At 49.9% G+C, this 21,251-nt stretch overlaps 1 protein-coding gene across 4 annotated transcripts in view; it reads left to right on the top strand.

Moving 5' to 3' along the window:
* The window catches only part of FAM193A (family with sequence similarity 193 member A), a 113,548-nt gene that overhangs the window by 72,995 nt on the left and 19,302 nt on the right, over positions 1–21,251 (top strand). For 2 of the 4 annotated variants that reach the window (XM_034672205.1, XM_034672204.1), the window contains 6 exons: positions 8,790–8,988; positions 9,976–10,248; positions 11,571–11,853; positions 12,311–12,494; positions 13,434–13,664; positions 16,120–16,996. In XM_034672205.1, the coding sequence (XP_034528096.1) occupies positions 8,790–8,988; positions 9,976–10,248; positions 11,571–11,853; positions 12,311–12,494; positions 13,434–13,664; positions 16,120–16,996 (2,047 nt within the window). The remainder of the gene's footprint in view (positions 1–8,789; positions 8,989–9,975; positions 10,249–11,570; positions 11,854–12,310; positions 12,495–13,433; positions 13,665–16,119; positions 16,997–21,251) is intronic. The other 2 variants (XM_011221429.3, XM_011221430.3) reach the window with 1 other exon arrangement.

The following is a 21,251-nucleotide window of genomic DNA, read 5'->3' as shown; positions in this document are numbered from 1 at the left end:
AGAGCCGGGCTGTGTTCGTGGTCCGCCTGGTCTCTGTAGCCTCTTTCCCTCTGGGTGATTGTATGGGTGGGGAAGCTTTCCCTTCTGTTCTTAACAGAATACAACTGCTTTCTACTCCCTGGGAGCCCCCTCTAGGAGAGAGTAGAGAATGTTCTGTTATAGTGTCTTGCTGGTAGAAACTATTCAAGAATCAGATCCTAAACATCTTTAAATAGTGAAATTGATTATTCCAAAAGGCTATTAGGACACTTGTAAAAAACTGATTTTTTCCCCCTGACTTTTGGCCTTTTCATTATAGGTCGTCCATAAAAGGGTAAAGGAAAAGAAAAATATTTTGGGGGAGTATCATCTGTATATAAAATCTATTTATTAAATATCTTCTAAACTTTAATCCAGTAGATAGATGTGGAGGATTTATGGGTAGAAAGGCAATGCAGAGGACAAGCTAGTAAGCTTTTATTTCAGTCACTTTGCTACTGATGTCAGGACTGTTCACTGATGCATTTATTTTTGCAGGAGAGAGAGAGAACGCATGAGCAGGGGGGAGGAGCAGAGGGAGAAGCAGGCTTCCCACTGAGCAGGGAGCCCGATGCTGGACTCAATCCCAGGACCCTGGGATCATGACCTGAGCCGAAGGCGGACACTTAACGACTGAGCCACCCAGGCGCCCCCACTGATGCATTTAAAATATACATTAGCCTAGATGCCATTTATTGAGAAAAATGAGATGCATTTGGCAAAATACTTCATTCGAATCTGGTATAAAATGATTCTCTAGACGAGCTTGCACTGTTACTTGCCAGGTCTTCCAAAATTAGTTTGTATTATTTGAGTTAGTTTGACTTAGTTGCATACTGTGAATACGTGGTGTACTTGATGCCTGGTGTGTTCACAACCCCATAGGAGTTGGTAGAAGCCCCTTCTAGAGAACACACACAATTGTCTTGAGTTAACGTCAGAGCAGGCTTGTTCAGTGGGATTCCCCACATGTGGCTGGGAGGCAGAGCTGGGTGCTGAAAGTGGAAGCAGCCGTGGGCATGGAGCTCGGCTGCTTCCGTGTTTGTGTTCTCTAGGCCTTCGGGGATTGTTGCTCTGGTGAGGTGGTATTTGTCATCTTTAGGACTTTATGTCATTGTGTTTGTAATTCTTTTAATCCATACTCTGGCCATTGTGGGTAAATACATAGTACTTAAAATGCTTGGGATGAATAGTACAATTTTTTTCTTTTTTTTTTTTAAAGATTTTATTTATTTGACAGAGAGACAGCCAGTGAGAGAGGGAACACAAGCAGGGGGAGTGGGAGAGGAAGAAGCAGGCTCCCATCGGAGAAGCCTGATGTGGGGCTCGATCCCAGAACGCCGAGATCACGCCCTGAGCCAAAGGCAGACGCTTAACGACTGAGCCACCCAGGCGCCCCAGACAATTTTTTTCTTGAACTTAGAATAACTTGAAGACCTTTTTTGTTTTCAAATGTCTTTGTACCAATGATACATTTAATTTATATGTTGAGATACAAGTTATTTGAAAGTTAAAAGTAGTTATAGGAGAAAGATACAGTAATGAAATTCTAGACAGAAATTAAAACTCTATGGCAAGGAATTTTATTTGTAAATATTTGGGGATTTCCCAGATGTTTTTTGTTACTGATTTCTGCTTTAATTCCACTGTCGTCTGAGAGCAGACATTGTGTGACGTTTGTTCTTTTGAATGTGTCGTGGTGTGTTTCGTGGCCGGAACGTGGCCCGTCTCGGTGAGTGCTTTGGGTGAGCCTGAGAATGTGTGGACCCTGCCCGTTGCTGGATGACGCAGGCTGTGCTCTGCGGCAGCTGCAGCCGACTGACGTGCTGCTGAGTTCCACCAGGTTCTTGCTGACCTGCTGCTGGATCTGCCCGCTCCTGACAGAGGCATGTCAGGGTCTCCGACTCCAACGGCAGGCTCTCCTCCTCCTCCTGCAGTCCTGTCAGTTTTTGCCTCACATAGTTTGGCACCGTGTTGTTTGGTGCTTACGTGTATAGGATTGTTATATGTTCCTGGGGAATTGACCCTTTTATCATTCTGGAATGCCCTTCTTCTCCCCGATAACCGTCCTTGCCCTGAGGTCTGACGTGTCTGCTCTGGCTCCTTGTTAGCGCCAGCACCGCATCTCTTTCCCATCTCTTTACTTTTAACTTAAAGGGGTCTTTATACTCCCTGTAGGTTTCTTGTACACACTCCTAGGTGGGGCTTTTTTTTTTTTTTAATATACCCTGATAATCTGTCTTTTCATTTGTATATTTAGACTAGCCACATTTAAAGTGATTTTTGATGTGTTTGGGTTAATAATAACCATTGTTCTGTTTTCAGTTCATTACCAGAGGCTTCCTTTTTCTGTCTTCTCTACTTGTAATTAAGCATCTTCTGATTCTGTTTTATTTCCTGTCTTTAGCATAGTGGTTATACTTTTTAAAAATTTGTTTAGCAGTTGCATCAGAAGATGCACATTTACTGGCCTTAGTCGCCCTTCAGATAACTGCTCTGCTTGCTGTTAGTGTAGGTACCTTTCCCAGAGAGTTCCCGATCCCTCCCTCCCGTTGCTTGTGACGTTGCTGCTGCTGTTCTCACGAATCTGTTCATTAGTGGCCCGGTGCATTTACCGCTGATACTGGACACACAGGGTTATCGTTTAGATCCGTTAGTAGTCAGGAATAAATTCATTTCACTCGCATGTATTCCTTCCCTATGGCCTGCCCTTTTTTCATGTAGATCCAGGTTTCTGACCTCTGTCATTTTCCCACTGCCTAAAGAAAGTACCCTCACATTTCTTGTAGGGCAGGTCTGCTGGCAATGAGTTCCCTCAGTGTTTGTGTGTCTGAGGAGGTCTTTATTTCTCCTTCACCTTTGAAGGATAATTTCGCTGGATGCAGAATTCTAGGTTGGTGGGGTTTTTTTCTTTCAACACTATAAACAAATTTCACCCCACTCTTATCTCACTTGCATGGTTTCGGACCATATGTCCTCTGTGATCCCCTCTTTGTTCTAGAGCTCCAGAGCCCCCCTACTTCTCCCCTCCCCCCTCCCCCTCCCCCCTTCCCCCAGGCTGCAGCTTTCAAGATTTTTGTTTGTCTTTGGTTTCCTGCCTGCCTGCATTTATTTATTTACTTACTTACTTACTTACTTACTTACTTATTTATAAATAATTATGAAATGCCTAGGTGTAGATTTGGGAGTGTTTTTTTACCATTTGCTGTTCTCTGAGCTTCCTGGATCTGTAGTTTGGAGTCTATCATTAATTTTGGAAACTTTTGGCCAATATTCCTTCAAATATTTCTTCTTTTCTCTCTCTTCTCCTTCCGATATTCCAATTCCTGTTAATATCTTTCAAAATTGTCCCACACTTCTTGGATGTTCTGTTCTATTTTGTGTCCATGGTGGTGGTTTTTTAGTTTGGGTTTGTTGTTGTTGTTGTTGTTGTTTTTTAATTCTCATTTTTCTTTGCATTTCAGTTTGAGGTGTTTCTTTTGAGATATCTTGATGCTCACTGATTCTTTCCTTTGCTCTGCCCCATCCACTGATGATCAGTTCATCAAAAGCACTCTTGTTTCTCTTACAGTGTTTTTATTTCTAGCTTTCTTTCATCATTTTTAGAGAGTCCATCTCACTGCTCACATTACCTATTTGTTCTGACACATTGTGTGGTGGTTTTTAAAGATTTTGTTTATGTTAGAGAGAGCGAGCAGGGGAGGGGCAGAAGGAGAGGGAGAAAGAATCCCAAGTAGCTTCCCCGCTGAGCATGGAGCCCAGTGCGAGACCTGATCCCACACCTCGAGATCATAACCTACGCCAAAACCAAGAGTCAGTTGCTCAACAGACTGAGCTGCCCAGGCGCCTCCATTGTGTGCTTTTCCAGTTGGAGCCCTTGTCATCTTCGTCATTTTAAATCCCTGTCTGAGGATGCCGAGCCCTTTTATCTGCATGCCCCTCATCTGTCGTGATGCCGTCTGCTCGGGGCCAGCCTGCCCACCCTGCTCTGCGTTCCGAGCCTGTCTTCTTGCCCCTCGCCCCTCGGTCTGCAGAAACAGACTGTCCCCAGAGCCCCTTTTGCATCCAGCTTCCAGTTAAGTGACTCTGATGTGTCTCACCTGCCACTTAAGTGTGACTTCTTAATTCCAGCTGTGATTCTTATTTGTAAGCTAGAATCAATTTATTTTTAATGTATGTTAGCAACTTTTCGTGTTCTCATGTTCCTTGATCACATTTTTTTTTCATCTTTTCTTTCTTTAAGCTTTTTAGACATAGTTCTCTGTTTGAATGAAAACTTGAGGATCTGCATCTGGGTTCTTTTGTTGCTCCTGTGGGTGTGTTGTTTCCTTAGATGTACAGTAATTTTTCACGAGGTCATGTTTTGTTCAACTTACTCTGTGAGAACCGCTAGGCCCTAAGTAGGAGCTGAGGTACTGGTGTGGTGCTGCCCCACCAGTCTCCTGACAGTCTCCAGCTCTCCTGCCTCCTGTGGGACCACGGATCTGCTGCCCATAACTGTGACGATGGTGTGTGCACCTTCAGGGCAGTCCTCCCTTCCCACACCTCCACCTGGCCCTGTTTTTGTCACCATGTTCTGATCAGTTATGTGAAAGATTTCCCTAGCTTTTTCTTGGGCCCAGCACCTTGTTACAAAGGTGTTTGGTGCCATTTCTCTCTGGGATCTAGAGTGTCATGTCCCCCTTCCTGGACAGATCCTAAGCAGAGGGGGACCGCACAGCCTCAGAGAGAAGAGCACACGTGAGCTGGCAGGCCACCCCCACCCACCCCCACCCCCGCTCCTTCGGAGCCAAGGGCCACGACTGCAGGGCCAGGTTCGGAAGCCCAAGGCTTCCAGCTCCAAATGCTGTGTTGTTTCCATCTGGAAACCAAGTTCTGAAGCAGTCATCACACTAGGAAGGGGCCTAGTAATGAAGGTAGATGTCTCGAACTCTCCAATAGGAGCATGAGGAGTAGTTGAAAATGGTCACCACATCCTGGCCCTCGGTGAGTTCAGGATGAATGGAGCTGAGAGAGTGGCTCCCGTGTGGCCCTGGGCCATGTGCTCTGTTCCCCCATCACGGGGTGGGGAGTGAGGCATAACCACTGCAGAAGGGATGAAGTCAAACATGGGGCGAATCTAAGTTCGGGCTGGAGTTGGAGGGAGAAGGAAGCTCTGTGGGAAATAGGTACAGAAACAGACTGCAGTCGGGGGTCACACTGTGGCCTTGGGTCTGACATTTATTTTGGAGGCACTTTGCAGTTCTTCTGGCCTGAGAAAGAGCAAGATGACGACAGCCGTGGTGCTTTGGCCTCTTTACCATGGCTGGCAGGGGTATTGAAGAACCTTAGAAGAAACAGAGTCGTCACTCATCCAGCTTCCCGTTCAGTGGGATGTACCTGGAACCCCTTTGTGTGCTGGCAGCCCCTCTCACACGTGCGTGCAGTGACTCGGTCTTCGCCCCCTTGGCTGGCCGTGTTCACGGAGTCTGGGTTGGATGTGGTGGTGCGTGGTGGAGCTTGGCTCTCCCGGCTCCTGCGGAGACTCCGAAGGTGTTCAGAAGGCATCTGTTAGTGTGTGTTTGTCCGAGCGCTCCTTTAAAGCAAAAAGTTTACTTTCCTGTGTATCACTTTTGCCTCAAAGCAGAGAATTAGTCAAAAGTTCTATTACTTGAACCCGTGTGGATTTGTACACATCAAAATAAATCTGTTCTAATTCAACAGCATTGTTCACGTGTTGAGAGACTAATTCTGTGCCTGAATCACTTGTGGAGACGTGGCCCAGAACTGGTCCTGTTGACAGAGGCCTATATTTTTCTAAAGGAAGCCCAAGCCCACATCTGTTGAGTCGAGTAGCCAGCCGTCTTACGGGAAAGCATTCACATAAACGCAGCTTGTTGGTTACGGATCCCCTGCTCCCTAGGTCCCTACAACCTGACCTCCTGTTCTGAGTAAATGGGCTTCTGAAGAAGCGTGTGAATTGAATTTAACTTACATGTTCACTGTTACAGCTTTATAGTTGTGTTCCCTTATCCCTCTAAGAGAAGTCTGTTCAGCCTTTATTGAACATCCAGTATGTGCCAGGCCCTGTGCTACATGCTAGCAAAACACACACCAGGGAACCTTGGTCCCTGCTTTTAGGGACCGCGCAGTCTAATCAGGTCAGAACCTCAGAACGCCGTGGTGTCCTTCGTAGCAGTTGTAGCTGCAGAGTGGGGGATCACGCTGAAGATGGAGGGCTGCTGACTGAGCCTGCCGGATGGTTCTGCAGAGGAGCTGATGCTGGGTAGGGTGCCGAGGGGTTAGCACAAGCTCTCTCGATGCAGGCGGGCGGTGGGTCCAGGCCCTGAGCCAGGCTCCCTGGAGTTGGAGGCAGTCAGCTGGCAGCCGTGAGTTGGGAGGGCCTCAGGAAGTAGTGAGGCGTTTCAGAGCCCGCGTGTGCTTCTGCGGGGCGAGGCCTGCGAGGCCCAGCTGCCTCTCAACGCTGCTGTGGCCCTGCCTGTGGAGCCGGTTGGCTTCTGCCTGCCGGGTGTCTCTGCCCCTTAGCAGAAGGTCTTCAACACTGAGAACCCTCCTTCTGCTTAGTTGTCACTTCCCATCAGTTCCTCTCAGCAAAGCAGCTCTTCGTTTATCACTACTTTGGGGAAACTGGTCTCTGTAGAAATACGCTTTTCTTGGTTTCCTCACTCCTTGCCCTGGGGCTTCCCTGCCAGAACAACTAGATCAAGCTCCTGCCCTGATCCTGGGCACGCAGGCCTCTGTTTCTTCCCATTTCACGGCCCGCACGTCCACGCCATTCTTAACCCCCACCTCCCTGAGCCTGTTGAGGCCAGCAAGCGTACTGAGCTGCCTGAGCAGAGTGACCCCCACTTCCTCTCTGCACCCAGGACAGGCAGGGCGGGGTTGCTCTGTGTCTTGGGACCAGTCTTACAAAGTGGCGACAGTCTACCTCAGCCCTCACTGGGGTGCACACTCGAACCCATTGTCTAGTTTAATTCTTACCACAGCCCTTGGAGGTAGGTATTTCCAAATTACAGATGAGAAAACTAAAGCACAAAAAGATTGAGTAATTTGCCTGAGGTCACACAGCTAGTAAAAGAGAGCTGGCATCCAAACCTATCAGGCTGTGCATCCCAAAGGCTGAGAACAGGACTGGTGTTCATGTCCGGCTTTGTCACTGACCACACCCCCCCGGGGACTGTGGTCTCAGGCTCCTGCTCCAATAGTCCCAGCGATTGTTCTGACAGCCCCAGAACCCCTCCTCTCCACTGCCACTGCCTCCTCATCTCTCAAGCCCTTGCCGACTGCTTCCTGTGGTGGCCTCTCCCCTTCCAGGCAGAGGCCGGGTAGCAATGTCTCTGATTCCAGCCCTGCAGCCTGTCTGGCTGTGGTGCAGTTGTCCATGGCACCGTCCCCCTTCCTTGCTGACCTCTGCCCCAGCCAGCCTCTCAGGGTTCTGCTCTTGGGAATCCTCCCGAAACCCACCCACTTGACTTTACAGCACTCAGGGCCCAGTTCTGTGTCCCAAAGGATGAGATTCCCGGGCATTCCCCGCGCCAGACCTGTAGCGTCTCCGGGTGGGGCCTGTCGCAGTGGGTGCTGCTGGGGAGGGGTAGCTGTGCGCCAGCATCAGCAAGTGCTGGGGGCAGCAGAGCCAGCGCTCATTTGAGGGAAGGCATGTATTAAACCAGCAGGCGGCCAGTAAGTCTTGAATTATAGCTGGTAAGTGCTAAGAGGGAAAATTGTGGATTTTAGGTGTGCTGAATGGAAAAGTCCAGCTTGGTCTTGGGTGCTGGATGGCGAGGGCGGAGGCAGTGATGACTTCTTTGAGCCAGGGACATTTAGGCTGAGGCTTGAAGGAATGAATGGAAGTCAGCAAGGTTATGGGCTGAGGTTAAGATGTTCTGGAAACTGGACGCAGCACAAGGAAAGTTCAGGGTCAAGAAGGAGCTTGGATTTGAGGACCAAGGGAAGGCCTGTGTGTCCAGGAGCTTGGGAAACAGGAAGGACGGGGATAGGCCAGGCCATGTGAAAGACTTCAGTTATAGGAGCAATGGGAAGACATTGGTGCATCCTAGGCAAGGGAGTGACTCGCTCTTACTGACCTTCACCAAAGCTCACTCTGACTGCTGTGAGGGAAAGGACTAGAAGGAGGCCAGGGTGTGAGCCATGGGGGCTGTCTGTGAAGGTGGTGGGGCCTGGGGCTGGGGGGTGTGGGTTGAGAGGAGGGAGGGCCCAGGGATGCCTAGGGGTGTGCAGGGAGCAGCCGGTGGCCAGTCACTCAATGAATGTGTGGACCCAGCTTCCCTCCCTCAGTGTCTTGAGACAACAGTCGCCCCAGCAGGGCCCAGGGTCTGCTTCCGGAGTTCCTCCGACGTGCACTGCTCTCGGCCCAGGTGTGAGACAACAGTTGAAGAGCTTTACCATTTTTTTGTTAGTGATTCCAAAGTTGACTTTTTATCAGTGATCCTGAGGCTAAGCCCTGGGAGCAACACGTACACAAGCAAGCCTCGAGCCTCACGTAGCCTGTGCCGAGGGCGGCATGCTGTGAGCTGCCGAGTTGTCTCAGGTCTGTTTGGTAGATTCCCTGAAGCGTCAGCGGCTTTGAAATTGTACGCCTGGCTCACATCGCACATAGCGTGACAGCCGGAAAGTCCGCGCTCTGCGAGACGCCCCCCTGCAGTGAGCACAGCCTCAAGGGTTTCAGTCACCGGTTGTCTGTCTGTAGTCTGACTACATAGGTAAGCAGAGTCTGAACTTTGATATGTGATTAGAACATTTTTTTTTTGTAGGCTTTACCGCCAGCACCTGTTCAGAGTCACACAAATAAGCATCAGGTATTCAATGCATCTCTTCAAGACCATATTTATCCAAGCTGTTTTGGGAATACTCCAGAGTGGAATAGTTCTAAATTTATAAGTCTTTGGGGATCAGAAGTGATGAATGATAAGAACTGGAATCCTGGCACTTTCTTGCCAGATACAATTTCTGGTAAGGAACTTGTTAAAACTTTCTTACAGGTTTAAAATGACCTGAGCTGGGCAGATTGCTGTCTCTTTTACCGCGGTCCCTCAGTAGAAGCCCCAGGTTAATCGGGTCCCCTGCCTCCGATGCTCCCGGGAGGCCCCTCGGCCTCGTCCTGCTGCTCCAGCCACCCATATCCACCACCAGCCGAGTCCCACTGCCCGGATGGAGCAGAGCAAGGCGCTGGCACCCTGTGGCTGCTCCTGGCACGGTGGGCTGTCCGGGGCCCTGGGCACAGTGGATCTCCTCATGCCCTGGCGCTGCCGAGCCTCGTCTCCAGGCCTCGGTGTTCGGCCCGTGGTACTTGGACAGCAGCAGCAGCCACTCAGCCCGGTGTGCAGAGGCCTTGCAGCCTTGCCACCATCCACCTCAGTACTGTGGCGTATGTCCCTTTTCTGGTGCTGTATTGACCTCACGTGGGGTCTAGCAAGCTCCTTCCTCCCCTCTCTCGGCTGCCCAGGCACAGCTGTCACTTCAGGAGCAGGGAAAGGTGCATCTGAAGAGGGGCTGGTTGCACCCTGACCTCTGTCTTCATGTAGTTAGAGCCCATGGTGGCCCCACACCCAGACCCTGCATGTGCTCAGAAAAGCAAGCTACGCTTGACATCTGTGCTTGGAATGGGTTTCTAGCTGTGTGACCTTGGGCAGTTGCTCAGCCTCTCTGAGCCTCAGTTTCTCTCTCTTTAGGATGGGACTAACAGTACCAAGCTCAGAAAGTAGCTTTAAGACATTAAGTAAAAAAAACTTTGGGAAAGCACCTAGCACGGGATTGGCACATAGTAGGTGCTCAATACATTTTTTTTTTCCCTGGAGGAAAAACTGGTTGACTAGCATCCTCCCAGTGAAGTCCCAGCTTCAGTAGTGGCCCCAGTGTTAGGAGTTCAGTCAGCAGATATCCCTTAGGTTTTTAGCAACATATTTCTGGAAGCTTTACTTCTCCTATTCTTCTCCGAAGGGAGTGATATACTAGGACCCACACTCTCAGAAACAAGACCTGAAGCCCTTCCACCTCCGTCTAGCGGTGAAACGCCTACAGTTTCCGAGAGCAAGGAGAAAAAAAACGCCGCAAAAAAGAAATGCTTGTACAATTTCCAAGATGCTTTCATGGAAGCGAACAAAGTCGTGATGGCCACGTCATCAGCCACCTCCTCCGTGTCCTGCACAGCCACCACGGTGCAGTCCAGCAACAGCCAGTTCAAGGTGTCGTCCAAGAGGCCTCCTTCCATAGGTAAGGCCCTCCAGCTCGCGGGGACCTCGGGGAGCTTCCTCCTCTGCATCTCCGTGATCGCCTCGTCCCTGGCGTGGCCAGAGGCCCGGTGTAGTAATCAACGCTGGGGAATGCTCACGCACAGACCACGCACCCTCTGGGAGTCGGACCCGAGGTGCACTGCCCCACGAACTTCCTCTGGGGCTTTGCCACGCCAGCTCACCTTTCTTCTCGGTACCTGTTGCTTTGTGAGAGGAAGAGGTCATTGCTTTTGGGGCACACGGAGGAATTCTTAGTCCTCTGAAAGCAGAAGCCTGGTGGAGAGTGAGCCAGTGGGGCTGTTGGCCGGCCTGGGGTGCAGCCCCTGTTGCCACTCGTGTCTGTGGTGTGCAGGGGGTGTCGCTCCCCATGCTGGTGTGAGCACAGGGAGGGGGGATCTGGAAGCAGAGGTCAAAGGCACACAGGAGCTGGCTCTAACGGCACTCACTAGCCCAAGTCAGGACAGTTGGAGCATCGGAAAGAATAATGGGATGGACGATAGCACACACGGTCAAGAATCCCCAAGGTGTTCAGAGAGGAGAGGGGGGTAGGGAAGCCGCTCTGGGATAGACGTGACAGACAGAGAAGGCCACTGTGCAGCCTACAGGGTGACTGTCAGTCCAGGTGAGCCTCTCCAGTGGTCGTTAACATTGGTTATCCGTTTGGGGACATAGTGTCCTCGGTGTCTGTGAGCAGCACCCACAGGGGACTGGCGGATCACCCCCTGCACACTGATCAGATGTGGCCTCACCGTCACGGAACAGACTCACACGAGGGGCTTCTCGTGCAGGCACGCGGGAAGGATCCAACATACCCTTTGCAGGAGTTGTGCCCAAAACCTCTTCACTAGCTCTGACATAATACCATAAGCCCAAACTGGTGGACAGCTGTCCTCAACTGAGAAGATGTCGGTGCTGCTGAAGGAAAAAAGTTTAAAAGAGGCTGGGTTGGGAAAAAGCTGCGACGGCTGTGCAGGCAGACGGGATGGGGTTGCACGTGGAATGAGAACGTCACGTGGACGGTACACGTCCTGGATATGGTTACACAGTGAAGTGTCATGTCCCCTGGGGCTCGTGCTGAGGTGTTCAGGGTGACTGCAGCCTCCAGATGTTAGGCCAAAAACGTGTGTGTGTTACGTAGCGGTGAGTCCAGGTGAGGGGTGTATGTGGGGATTCTTTGTACTGTTCCTTCAGAGTTTCTGTAGCTTTGAACTCTTCACACGAAGAGGTACAGGAAGCTTTAGTGAAGAGAAACTAATTTCAGCTCCGCCGTCCTCAGTGACCCTTCTGCGTCTCCGAATGCAGGTGAAGTGTTCCACGGCGTCAGCAAGGAGGACCACAGACACACGGTGCCAGCCGCCCCGAGGAACAGCCCCACGGGCTTGGCGCCGCTTCCCGCCCTCGCCCCTGCTGCGCTCTCCCCGGCCTCTTCGCCTCACCTCGCAAGTCTTGCGGCCCCATCCTTCCCCAACACCGCCGCCACGTCCCCCGGGTTTGTGGAGCCGCGCAAGAGCTTCTGTCCTGCTCCGGGAGCCCCCCCGCCCCCCACGACCGACGGCTCCATCAGCGCTCCCCCCAGCGTCTGCAGGCGAGTCCGGGTCCCGCTGGTGCCGGAACCGGGGAGCCGAGTGCCGCCAAGCAAGCCAGGGAAGGGCAGTGGGAAGGGGCGTGCTGAGCAGAGGCCATGGGTCGAGGGGAGGACGCTGGTTGCGCCTTTTGTCCTCAGGGCTGGGCCACCATGGATTGGTCCGCAGACCCGCCCCCCGCCCCCCGGCAGCATGGGGGAAGGGGGGGCTGGGCATTGTTTAAGTTGTATCTGTTATATGTTGAGTGAAGAACAATACAAACATTGAACAGCTCGTTTTAAAAAGACGATTTTTGTTACCTTTGAATTTGCCTGTTTGAAGTCACGACGTGGTGGCGGGAGGGACAGTGGAGAGACTTTGTGTGCCCCGCAAGCCCACATGCCTGCCCACACCACCTCCGTTGTGTGACTCCCAGTGTTGGGGTGGCTGCTAGTAACTGGCCCGTGTGTGGTTTTGCAGTGACCCTGACTGTGAGGGGCACCGCTGTGAGAACGGTGTGTATGACCCGCAGCAGGACGATGGGGACGAGAGCGCCGACGAGGACAGCTGCTCTGAGCACAGCTCCAGCACCTCCACCTCCACCAACCAGAAGGAGGGCAAGTACTGTGACTGCTGCTACTGTGAGTTCTTCGGGCATGGCGGGGTAAGTGCCCTGGGGGTCAGCGAGCAGGCCCCTAGGACCAGCAGGCACCAGGTGGAGTCCGCGGTGTGGTCATACTGTGTTCAGCTTCATTTGCGGTGTGGTTAAAATCAAGGTGTGGTCTGAGACCGTGGTTCTGCTTTTAGGTTGTACGTTTCCTGAAGAAATAAGGAAAGATATTTGCCCAGAGATCTACCTATAAGGATTTCATGACTGCATTTTTGCATTTGTTTGCGAGCTAGGGACCTCCTGAACAGCCAGAGGGGGTATCGTTGGATCCAGACCGTGCATAGTCATGCGGTGGGGCACTCGCTGCGCGGCGTGCGTGGCGGAACCCCTAACAGTCTGTCTGTACGAGCAGATGGCATCCATGGTGCCGGGGGGGGGGCGGGGGGGCGCTGGTAGTTGCTCTTTCTCTCCTTTTGTTCTCTCTGCATCTGCTCCATGTGTACACACACGTGGTGAGTGTGAGCAAGACATGTTGGCAGTGGCGTTGGGGGCACTTCTCTTTATCCCTTTTGGCACTGAACAAGAAACCCACAAAGGGATGGAAAGATTCGACAAACGCATTGACACAAAAAGATAATCACACTGTATTGTATAAAAAGTAGATTAATTGGTATGTGTGGATTTTTTTTCTCTTTTGGTTTAAAAATGTCCATTTGTGTATGTAGTTGTACATGTTTTAACACAGTTTTCACAAACGTGTACAGGCTAAGGGGTCGGTGCCGGAAGTAATCTTCGGGTCACCCTGGGACAGGTTTTCCTTGTTGCTGCCACTTGTTTATCTTCCTTATTTTTTTACCATGAATGTGTATTACTGGAGGATGAAAGAAATGAAAGAAGACGTTCATTTCTAGAGATACGTTCAGAAATTTGCAGTGTTGAGCATCATTAAAACTTGAAGCTTCATTCAGCCACACTCTCCTTTAACTGCCTTAGCCTCCAGCCGCGCCGACAAGTAGAAACTACGCAGAGATGAGGGAGAAGCTTCGTTTGCGGCTGACCAAGAGGAAAGAAGAGCAACCTAAAAAGGCGGACCAGCTCTCGGACAGAGAGAGTGTGGTTGACCATCGAAGGGTGGAAGACTTGCTGCAGTTCATAAACAGCTCAGAGACCAAGCCCGTGAGCAGCACTCGAGCCGCCAAGCGAGCCAGGCACAAGCAGAGGAAGGTAAACCGCGTGTCGGCACAGTGCTGCTCAAGGGCGGCCTGCGGACCCGTGCTGGCTGCAGCGGGCCTCAGGGCCACACGCCCACGCAGCTGCCACGAGGGCCCCTGACCGTCTCTGTTTCTGGGGTCTGAGCCGGAGCTGGTCAGAAGCCCCAGGTTGTGTTTTCAGGACATGGCTTCCCCTTTTGTGCCATGGGTTCATTGATGGATCTAAAACAAGCTTATGGGTCCCGGTGCCCCGCGCGAGCGCACCACCGCAGACCCTCGGCCTCCGTCTGGAAGAAGAACCTTCTCTCCCAGGGAGGTGGAGGATGGAGCCCCAGGTAGTGAGGGAATAGAAGGGGGTCACTGTGGGCTTTTAGAGACTGCGGGTAAAGAAGTCACTTCAACACAAGGCTGGGATAGGGCTTTTGCAACAGCGACATCCTCAGGACATAGTCTGAGTACTCCCCCGTCTCCCACCCGTTGTCCCCCAATTGGCAAAGTGTCCTCCATCCCGGAAGAGGGCAGGCACGTGACATTGGTGTCAAGGGTCAAAGAGTTAAGATGGTCAGCCCTAGGCATCTCGCTGCATGGCGTGGGCTACACGGAAGCAAACATCTACCAAGACTAGACAGGTTGGCCCAGTGGCGGACATAACACGCAGAGGCTGTCTGCTAGCAAGTGAGACACGGCGCTCTTCACTTCATGTTACGGCCCCAAGTGAGGGGACAGATAGTGTCTGTTCTTCGGAGTGCTTCCGTGCCCCAGGGCTGTGCCACGCTGTGGCCCTCCCACTTGTAGCTTCCTAAAGAGCCAGGCCGCGGCAGGCAGATCTGGGCTGTGCCCAGAGGGAACCTGCGAGGGTGACAGGGGCTCTGACAGCAGGATGGGTGGCTTGGGGAAGAGGCGAGGCTCAGCAGAGACGGAGCGGGAGGACACTCTCCAGAGCGTGCGGAGGTGGTGCCTCCTCCGTTAGCTGCTGGTGATGCGGACACGCTTGTGATGAGATTGCTCGCCAGGAGCCCTGCTTGTGCCTCATGGTCCTGATCAAGGTCCAGTTAGTGGGCTTTGAGGAGACGGGGGTCTGCCCAGCCCCACTAGAGTGGGGCAGTGAGACCTGTTCTCCACTTAGGGGTGTTAGGTCAGGGCCCACTCACCCCATGCGCTCAGTACCCTGCACCCCATCTTTTCAAGTGTCTGGTTGACGGGCTGGTTGTTGAAAGGAAGGCACCCCGTACCTGGTTGTGAGTTCCCTGTAGCTTCAGTCCTGGGGCAGGTTTGCTCCCGACCTTTGCTGTGGGAGACACTCTGCTTACTAGACACTGGACACAGGGTCCACTCCGAGAGTTGCCTCCAAGGCTTCACTTTGAACACATGGAACAAGGATTTTAATAAGTTTTACTTGAATTGTCGACTTAAATTTTTAAAACACCTGCCATTAAATTTTTAACATAATTTAAGTTCTTCAGAATGACTCTCGTCTTTTAAAAATATTGCCTACTGGAATGTTGTGAAAAATAATTAAAACCTGGAAGGACTTTTATTTTTTTTAATTGTTTTTGTTTTTGTTTTTTTTAATTTTTGGAAGGACTTTCAAATGCAAAATATATTTGCCAAAGTCTTACTGGAGCTCAGGGATGCGAAGAGTCACGCACTCTTTACAGCCTTCGTTTGTTTTCTAAGCAAAAAGAATAGTTTCCGTGGAGGCTCCTGGAACAGGCATCACCGGTGAAGTCCAGTCTTCACTTGGAATGAAAACTAACTTCATGCCAGGCTGGAGGGCAGAAATAGCTGATATCTGTTTGCTGTGTGATGTGGAACGTACTAGAATGTCACTTGCTCTGTCATGCTGGTGAAAACATGTTGGGAGTTTGGTTTATCTGCTAGGTTGGGAAAAAGGAATTTCACGTTTATAGTATACACTTCTTACCTGCCCTGTTGCTGTGCATGGGAAGGCCCCAGCCTCACACGGAGAGGCAGCACGCCAGCAGCCGGTGAGACGTGTCGTCCAGCCACCGCACACAGACGGGAGGCTGGCACAGCAGCTGCTCTGACCTTGCTTTATTTATTCATTTATTTTTTAGGCAGGCTCCACGCCCAGCGCGGAGCCCAGTGCGGGGGCTTGAACTCACCACTGTGAGATCGAGACCTGAGCCGAGATCAAGAGTCGGATGCTGAACCGGCTGAGCCACCCCGGCGCCCCTGACCTTGTTTTAAAGAAGTGCCTAGCCACTAGGGCAAAGGCTATAAGGAAGATTTTGTTAAGCAGCACCCCTCGCCCTGCCCTGCCATGACCAATAAAGTAATAAGTGTATACCTTAGTAGAAAGATTAAATCTAATAATCCTGGAAAGTCAAATAATTTGGGTTAGGTATGTTTCAAGCTATTTGGTTTATTACAACCTGTTTCAGGGTTTACGTTCTTATTATATGATTTGTTTCTAAGATTTTTTTTTTTTTGATGTCTTAACGTAGAACACTGACTGTTGTCCTAAGTTGGCTCCTCTCTTCCCATCGCAGCTGGAGGAGAAAGCTCGCCTGGAAGCAGAGGCCAGGGCCCGGGAGCACCTGCACCTCCGGGAGGAGCAGAGGCGACAGGAGCAGCAGGAGGAGTTTCAGCGGCTCCAAGAGCTTCAGAAGCTGAGGGCCGTGAAAAAGAAGAAGAAGGAGAGGCCAAGTAAAGACTGTCCCAAGTTGGACATGCTTGCTAGAAACTTCCAGGCAGCGGCAGAGTCCGTACCTAACTCTGAAAACATGCACAATGGCTCACTAGAGGAAACGGAAGAACCAGAAACCTCATCTCACTCTCCTTCCAGACATGGGGACCACACGGAGCCCAGGCCGGGGCTGGGGGCTGACGGGAGTGCTGCCAGCCCCACGGACTCCAGAGACTCCACGCTCCTCCTCCCGAAGGAGGTCAGCGGGAAGCAGCAGGAGCCGCTGTCTTTTCTCCTGGACATAATGCATCACCACAAGGAGGGAAACGGCAAACAGAAGCTCAAGCAGACCAGCAAGGCCAGCGGCGAGCTGGTGAGGAAGCCGGCAGAACCCCCTAAAGCCTCCGAGGGCCAGCCCAGACCCCGGCCCCAGACTGAGTCGAAGGCGAAAGTGCTTGACCTCACTTCCCTGGTGGAGCAGAAAAGGGAGGAGAGAAAAGTGAATAGTAACAACAACAACAAAAAGCAGCTGAACCACGTCAAGGAAGAAAGGTTGAACCCAGGCCCCCCGGAGCCTGCCTCCCCCAGTGAGCACCCTCAGGACAGCAAGCTGGTGCTGGCGGACTCCCCGCAGCCCAAGGGCAAGAGCAAGAAAAATAGGAAGAAGAAAGGAGACAGAGTCAGCAGTTCAATCGGTAAATGGGGCGCAGAGGGGAGTGTGGCGGGCGCCCGTCACCGGTGCTGCCACTCCTGGCTTCGGGCTTCTTGGGGCTTCGCCACAGCGGGGAGAGACAAGTAGCCATTCTTGTTCTGTGCTGTTGTTTTGGGATGATTATAGACATACAAAGAATTCCTCTGCGCTCCGATTCCCCGAAGTCCGGTGTTACTGCATCTGCTTTCTCTTTCTCCCTCTTTTATTGTTTTTCTGAACCAAAGGAGAGTAATTTCAGACGTGAAGCCCCTTTGCCCTTAAATACTTCACTGTATATTTCCTCAAAACAAGGATACAGTTACCAAAATTAAGGAATTAATGCCAATACAATAGCCTCATCCAATTATAGACCTTATTGCTGTTTCTCCGGTCGTCCCAGTAATGTCTTTTATAGGAAAAAAAAAGTTACTGTTTTTCCTGACACAGGATCCAGGTCAGATCACATGTCAGACCACATGTCATATCTCTTTAATTTCCTTTAACGAATTGGATCCTCAGTTTCTCGTGACCTTGACATTTCTAAAGAGTCCATTTATTTTTTAGAATAATTTATTATTTAGAATGATTTCAGTTTGGTTTTATGTGCCATTTCTTCATGATCAGATTCAGACTGTGTGTCTGGGGCGGTGGTCCCTGCTGTGGGGGGCACAGAGTCTGGTGATGGGGACTCGGCCTCCCTGCTGTGGGGCCAGCTCTTCCCCCTTTGCTCACAGAAGTGGAAGTGTCTGGTGGGTATGTGGTAACATCCACTGACAAGTCTTGGCCAAAATGGGGGTTCTTAGGTTGTTTGCCACGTGGTGATTGTTCTAACATTATTATCCCTTGTGCTCTGTGAGCCGTGCTTTTCTTCCCCCGTCCCCCATGTATGGTTTTCGTTCCTCTTTATATCGGGGTGGTCCGTGGGGTCTTACTCTGTGCTGTGGGTTACAGTCCTTTGCTGGTACTACTTATCTTGGTCCTCTGGCTGTCCCAGACACGGTCAGCGGGTGCCCCCTGGGATGGCCCCTCAATTGCGTCGTTCTTGGAGCACTTGCCTACTTTCCTGCGCAGTGAGATGTTCTGGGCTGATCTTGCACTTTCCCTAGCCCGGCCCCGAACCTGCCATTTTCCAGGCAGCCCTGGTTCTTCGTAGAGGAGAGTGGCATTTAGAAACCCAGACCCAGGTGCTGCTGCTGCTGCTAGACCACTTCCCTTGACCCAGCCAGGAGTGGGGGAGGGGGTGCGGGGGGTGCATGCAGCCTACACAGGCATCTGATGTAATTTCTGTAGAAAGAACCACGAGCTCACACCGGTGGCTCCAGTGGCACTCCCCCTCGCGTCTCCACCTGCACCTCCCTCCCCCACCAGCGCTAGGCTGGAAAAACGAAGGCCTTGCTCAGTGACCCCTTTCACCGCTGTTTTGTCTCCAGGCTGAGGGCACACAGGGGTGCCCGCTTTGTGGGCACCAGGCCGGGGTGGTGCCCCGTCACATGACGGGGCTGCGCACCGCCCACCAAGGGTGCGGCTCTAGAAGCCTTTGTTTCTGATTGCTTTCCTTCTGGGGTCGTTTCCCCTGCCCCCAAGCCTGCTTTTCCTTTTTCCACCTCACTTCCTCCCACTCCTTGTAAGTAACTACTCAGTTTCTTTCTTTTCTTTTTTACACGAAAGGTAGCACGCTAGAGATCTCCTTTTGCCCTTTGCTTTCCCCTCCTGCCAACTGAAAGTGTTCAGGAAAGCACGCGTGGTGGATTCACAGAGCTCCTCCTCACTGAGCTGCATCCCTGGTTAGTCCTGCCGGGCGGCCTGGCGTNGCTGTCCTCAGGAACTCCCAAGAAGGTGGCCTGGCGAGGACAGTCTTCTCAGGCTGGTAACTTGAGCCCACGTGGGAGGTGACATCAGTCCCCAGTGTAGCTTTCATTTGCATTTTCCTCCAATTACAGTTAGGCCATATTTTTAAGGACTGTTTGTCTCTTTTTGTGTATTTTCTATTCATGTTTTTTTCTTGTCTTTAAATTAGGTTTTTGGTCTTTATCCTTGCATTTTTAAGAGTCTTTCATATATTCGGAATATCAATTGGCCTTCTACCTGCATCACAGGCTGCGGATGCGTACTCCTTTGCACTGTGTCTGTGATGTTTTCCAGCCGTGGGGAGGTCTTCCGTTTCAGTTTTATAAAGTCTTTCGTTGATCTTTTAGTACCTCTGGATTTTAAACAGTGGTCAGACAGCAGGGTGGAAGAGGACTGCACCTGTGTCTTCCAGTATTTGTGTGGTTCCAACTTTTTCATTAGCCCCTGTACCTTTGGAGATTTTTCTTGGGTATCGTGTGAGCCATGGGTCCAGTATTATCTCTTCTTAAATGGTTAGCCCGCTGGCCCAGCACCAGTTACTAAAAATTCTTCTTGCCCATGATTCAGGGTGCTCCTTTGTGCTCCACAAAATTTCCCTGTGTGTTTGAGTCTACTCAGGAATTTCTGTTCCTTTCCTCCTTGCTGCTTCATGTGCCCTTGCCACACTGAGTTAGCGTTTCAGTGAGGCCTCTCCTCCCAGCTGTTTTCCGTTGTTGTCCCCCCTGTTCTTGCGTGTCTGTGCTTCTGTATGAACTTTAGTGTCCGCGTGCTAGAGCCATAAAAAACCCTTTGTTGGTGTATCTGCTGGGGTTGCATTACATTTACAAATTAATTTAGGGAGAATTGATATCTTTATGTCGATTGTCCTTTCCAGGAATAGGGGTGTTTCTCCATTTGTTCATGTCTACTTTTGTGACTTTTAGGAATGTTTTAAATTTTCGCTCACAGATTTTTCACATCTCCTATTGAACGTATTGCCAAGTATTTGACCTCCCTTGTTTGTAGTTTTATTGGGGTTCTCACTACCATTATGTCGTCTAGCTCTGTGCTTTAAGTGCATTATTCGCTACTCACCTGTAACCCTTGAACACTGGAAATACGGCTGCTCCAGATCGAGGGGTCTTGTAGTGCAAACATACATTGGATTTTGAAAACCTTGTATGAAAAAAGAATGTAAAATATCTCAATATAAATTTTTTACTGATTACATGTGGAAATGGTCATCTTTTGGCTAGTTTTAATTGAATAAAATATATATATTACTAAAATTAATTTTACCTATTTTTTATTTTTTAATGTGGCTGCCAGAAAATCTTCAATTATATTTGTGGCTCACATCATATTTCTGTTGGGTAGGTTGCTCTAACTGGTTATTTGTGTATGAAAGCTGCTGATTTCTGTATATTAACTTCATATCTGCTCCCTTACTGAATTATTTTATTGTCTGAGTCTTACTGTTGATGCTGTAAGGTTTTCCAGGTACTCTGTCGTATCTGTGCAAATAGCGAAAGCTTTATTACAACTTTTCCAATTCGTACACTCCAAGGGTTTGATTGTTTCATTCTCGAACTTAACAGAAAGTCTGGTGTTTCCACATGAAGTAAGATTCTGGCTTTAGGATAAGGCTTATGTGTTTTATCATCTTAACAAAATATGCAACAAGTCCTCCTGTTTTATTCAGTGTTTTTATTAGGAATGAGTTGTTAAATTTTGCCAAAGGTTTTCTAGTATCTCTGGAGATAAACATGATTTTTCTTCTTACACCTACTGTATAGTTGGATTTTCTAATATTGAAGCAGGCTTGGATTCCTGGCATAAAGTCCACTTGTTTGTGGTGTCTTGTATTCTTTAGTTTTGGTTTCTGTTTGCTATTATTTTATTTAGCATTTTCAAATCAGTATTGATAAGAGATACGGGTCTATAACTTTTTTTTTCCTGCTACCAATATTAGGTTTGGGTATTCATGTTGTACTTCATAAAGAAGTGTAAAGAATCAGGGTTCCTTGTCTGTTTTTCATTGTCAGTATTCTAGGACAGTTCACCCTACACCGAGAATATCTAGGTATTCAAGTTTTGAGAGAACCCTCCTGTGCACCCCTCTGAGCCTGGTGCTTTTTTGCGGGATAGTTCCTTGATAGTTTTCTCCCTTCTGAGAAAGTGATAAATGGAAATTGGTCTATTTGGTATTTCTGTTTCTAATGAGGTTAATTTTAGTAAATTATATTTCCAAAGTAAATTATTCTTTTAGCTAGATTTTCTAACTTATTTACATAGATGTCTGAAACTGCATAATTTTTAAAAATGTATTTTTCAATGGCTATTTTCTTTTTTTTTAAACATTTTTAATTTAAATTCTGTTTGTTAGCATTTAATGTATTATTGGTTTCAGAGGTACCAGGCCTGTGATTCAT

This window comes from Ailuropoda melanoleuca, chromosome 11 (assembly GCF_002007445.2).
Source record: "Ailuropoda melanoleuca isolate Jingjing chromosome 11, ASM200744v2, whole genome shotgun sequence".
Taxonomy (NCBI): domain Eukaryota; kingdom Metazoa; phylum Chordata; class Mammalia; order Carnivora; family Ursidae; genus Ailuropoda; species Ailuropoda melanoleuca.
This window is presented reverse-complemented; position numbering and strand designations above follow the sequence as displayed.